Raw genomic sequence first — 2,872 nt, 5'->3', positions numbered from 1 at the left:
CTCATGTGGGCACTTATTGCTATATATTTTCCTCTAGAGACTGCTTTAAATGTGTCCCAGAGATTCTGGTATGTTGTGTCTTCATTCTCGTTGATTTCCAAGAACATCTTTATTTCTGTCTTCATTTCATTGTTTATCCAGTCAACATTCAAGAGCAAGTTGTTCAGTTTCCATGAAGCTGTGCGGTTCTGGGTTAGTTTTTGAATTCTGAGTTTTTTTCTTTTAACTCATCTGTATTTGTTACAACTTTAAACAGAATGTGACTCGAGCACTACATTTCCATCCACATGACTGGCTCTGAGTTATTTTTGAACAAGTTATGATATGCTTAGGTAGGCTAATAACTGATCCTCTACACAATACTTTTCTTTGGAAAACAAGCCCTATGGAGAGTTCCATCAAGTTGCTTCAGTTTAACCTATTTCTAGAGGACTAGTACATGCAGAATTGGCAACTACAGGGGATGAGAAGTCAGAAAGTAGATCCTACAAGATATAACAAATACTTTTCTTCTAAATATCAAGGTATAGCTTGAGAACACTTCGATAAGATTTGGTCTACTAAGGAATCCGGCTTGATAGCTACACACTTTAGACCACTAAGTTAACATGTTACATACATCTTACAACACACATTACCTCAATCTGTTCACGTAAGCCGATGTGAAACTAAAAAAGCATTACTAGCTCTGCTTTACTGCCTAAAGTATCACAGCATCGCTTAGTCGACAGGAATCTTTATCTTCCCCGTAAAGTAGTAGTTGTCATGCCATACAGACTTTTTAATGTTAACAAAAATAAAGAAAAACATCCTTGAAAATATATTATTAGAGGAACTGTAGAGTATTGAACAGGTAAGTCATCCCTCAGCTGGAGCTTAGTCTACTTCCATGCGTGATGTGTCGTCATCTCCTTCGAGGGGTGGCATTTCTTCAGTTACAGCTGCACTGGTATCATCAGCAGTAGGGTCATCTTCATCAATACCAAGACCAAGTTTGATCATCCTGTAGATCCTGTTAGCATGTGTCTGGGGATCTTCCAGACTGAAGCCGGAAGACAGGAGCGCAGTTTCATAAAGCAGGATGACCAGATCCTTCACAGACTTGTCGTTCTTATCAGCCTCTGCCGTTTGCCTTAAGGTCTCAATAATGAAATGGTCAGGGTTTATCTCCAGGTGTTTCTTTGCTGTCATGTAACCCATTGTTGAGTTGTCTCTTAGGGCTTGAGCTTTCATGATTCTCTCCATGTTTGCTGTCCAGCCATATGTGCTTGTGACAATACAGCATGGAGACGTCACCAATCGGTTTGACACAACCACCTTTTCAACTTTTTTCTCCAATATGTCTTTCATGATTTTGCAGAGGTTCTCAAACTTTGTTTTTTTCTCTTCCTGTTTCTTTTTTTCTTCTTCATCCTCTGGTAGTTCCAAGCCCTCTTTGGTGACTGACACTAAAGTCTTCCCCTCAAATTCCTTCAGCTGTTGGACACAGTACTCATCAATGGGCTCAATCATATAGATCACTTCTAAGCCATGTTTTCGAAGACGTTCCACAAAGGCTGAGTTAGCTACTTGATTGCACTGTGGCCTGAGAGACTGTTTGTTACGATTTCCGTTCTTTTGCATTTGCTGAGGATTGATTTACTCCCAATTATGTGGTCAATTTTAGAGTAGGTGTGATGTGGTGCTGAGAAGAATGTATATTCTGTGGATTTGGGGTGGAGAGTTCTGTAAATGTCTATTAGGTTTGCTTGGTCCAGGTCTGAGTTCAAGTCCTGGATATCCTTGTTAATTTTCTGTCTGGTTGATCTGTCTAATGTTGACAATGGGGTGTTAAAGTCTCCCACTATTATTGTGTGGGAGTCTAAGTCTCTTTGTAAGTCATTAAGAACTTGCCTTATGTATCTGGGTGCTGCCTTAGCAATGGCGGGTTGCCTTGGCAACGGCGGGCTGCCTCGGTAATGGTGGACGCCCCTCCCCCACAGAGCTGGACCGTCCCGCAGCTGCGCTTGCTGTGAAACTCTCAATCCAGAGTTTCTGGTTGCTGTTCTTTTGTGGGGGTGGGACCAGCCGAGCCTGATCGCCTGGCTCCCTGCCTCAGAGCCTTTTTTAAGTTGGTGTTCCAGTCGCCTGTTGAAGAAGCGCCGGGTCTGTTTCTTTTCCCCTGCGGCCACTCACTGCGCTGGCTTAAACAGCGGCACTGAGGTTTGTGGGCCTTTTTTTTTTTTTTTTTTTTGCCCTGGAATCTACTGTCCTGGTTCTCTGCCCAGTCCCCTTTTTGAACCAGCGAATGGGCGACTTCCTGTGGCTTCAATCGCCAGCCAAAAGGGCCCCCCGGACCGGTGTATTTTGTACGGAGAACCGCGGCTCTGGGGCGCCGACAAAGCAGCCGCGCGGGGCAAAGCAGCGGCGCCGGCTGGCACAGCCACGCTGGCCGAAACAGCGCGCTGGCGACCGTGAAGCTCCTCTGCCTGGGAATTTCCTAGTCTGTGGGCAATAAAAACGCGGTGTCCACTCACCCTCTGCACTTTCACTGGGAACTGCAATCCTAAACGGCCATCTTGGATCGTCCCCCCTTAATATACTTTTTCTCAAATCAGTAAACTTAACACCTTTTTAGTTAAAGTATTTCTAAATATTTTTAAAGACTATAATTCATTATTCATCTTTTCTTAACAAGGAAGTTTGGTAAATCTGTCCTCATTAAGAAAAAATTTCTGAATAAAAAAATACAAATTCCACAAGAAAATAACAAACTGGAAAAAATATGGTTAAAATATACTGACAGCTAAAAGAATTGTTTTTCACATATAAAGAACAAAAAACAGTCAAAATATAGCAGACCTCAAATGGAGATTCATAAAGGAAATGGCAC

At 42.6% G+C, this 2,872-nt stretch overlaps 1 protein-coding gene across 1 annotated transcript; it reads right to left on the bottom strand.

Annotated features, from left to right (window-relative positions):
- Nucleotides 1-258: 258 nt before the first annotated feature.
- LOC108311373 (heat shock protein HSP 90-alpha-like) lies at nucleotides 259-1,587 on the bottom strand (the record flags this gene model as incomplete). The annotated part of the gene is made up of 1 exon (XM_037742112.1): nucleotides 259-1,587. A coding segment is annotated over one exon (711 nt), but the record flags the coding sequence as incomplete, so codon positions are not given.
- Nucleotides 1,588-2,872: the final 1,285 nt, after the last annotated feature.

Source organism: Cebus imitator, unplaced genomic scaffold, assembly GCF_001604975.1.
Source record: "Cebus imitator isolate Cc_AM_T3 unplaced genomic scaffold, Cebus_imitator-1.0 Scaffold114, whole genome shotgun sequence".
In the NCBI taxonomy this organism is placed as follows: Eukaryota; Metazoa; Chordata; class Mammalia; order Primates; family Cebidae; genus Cebus; species Cebus imitator.
The sequence above is the reverse complement of the archived record's forward strand: the minus strand, read 5'-3'. Positions and strand labels throughout refer to the sequence as shown.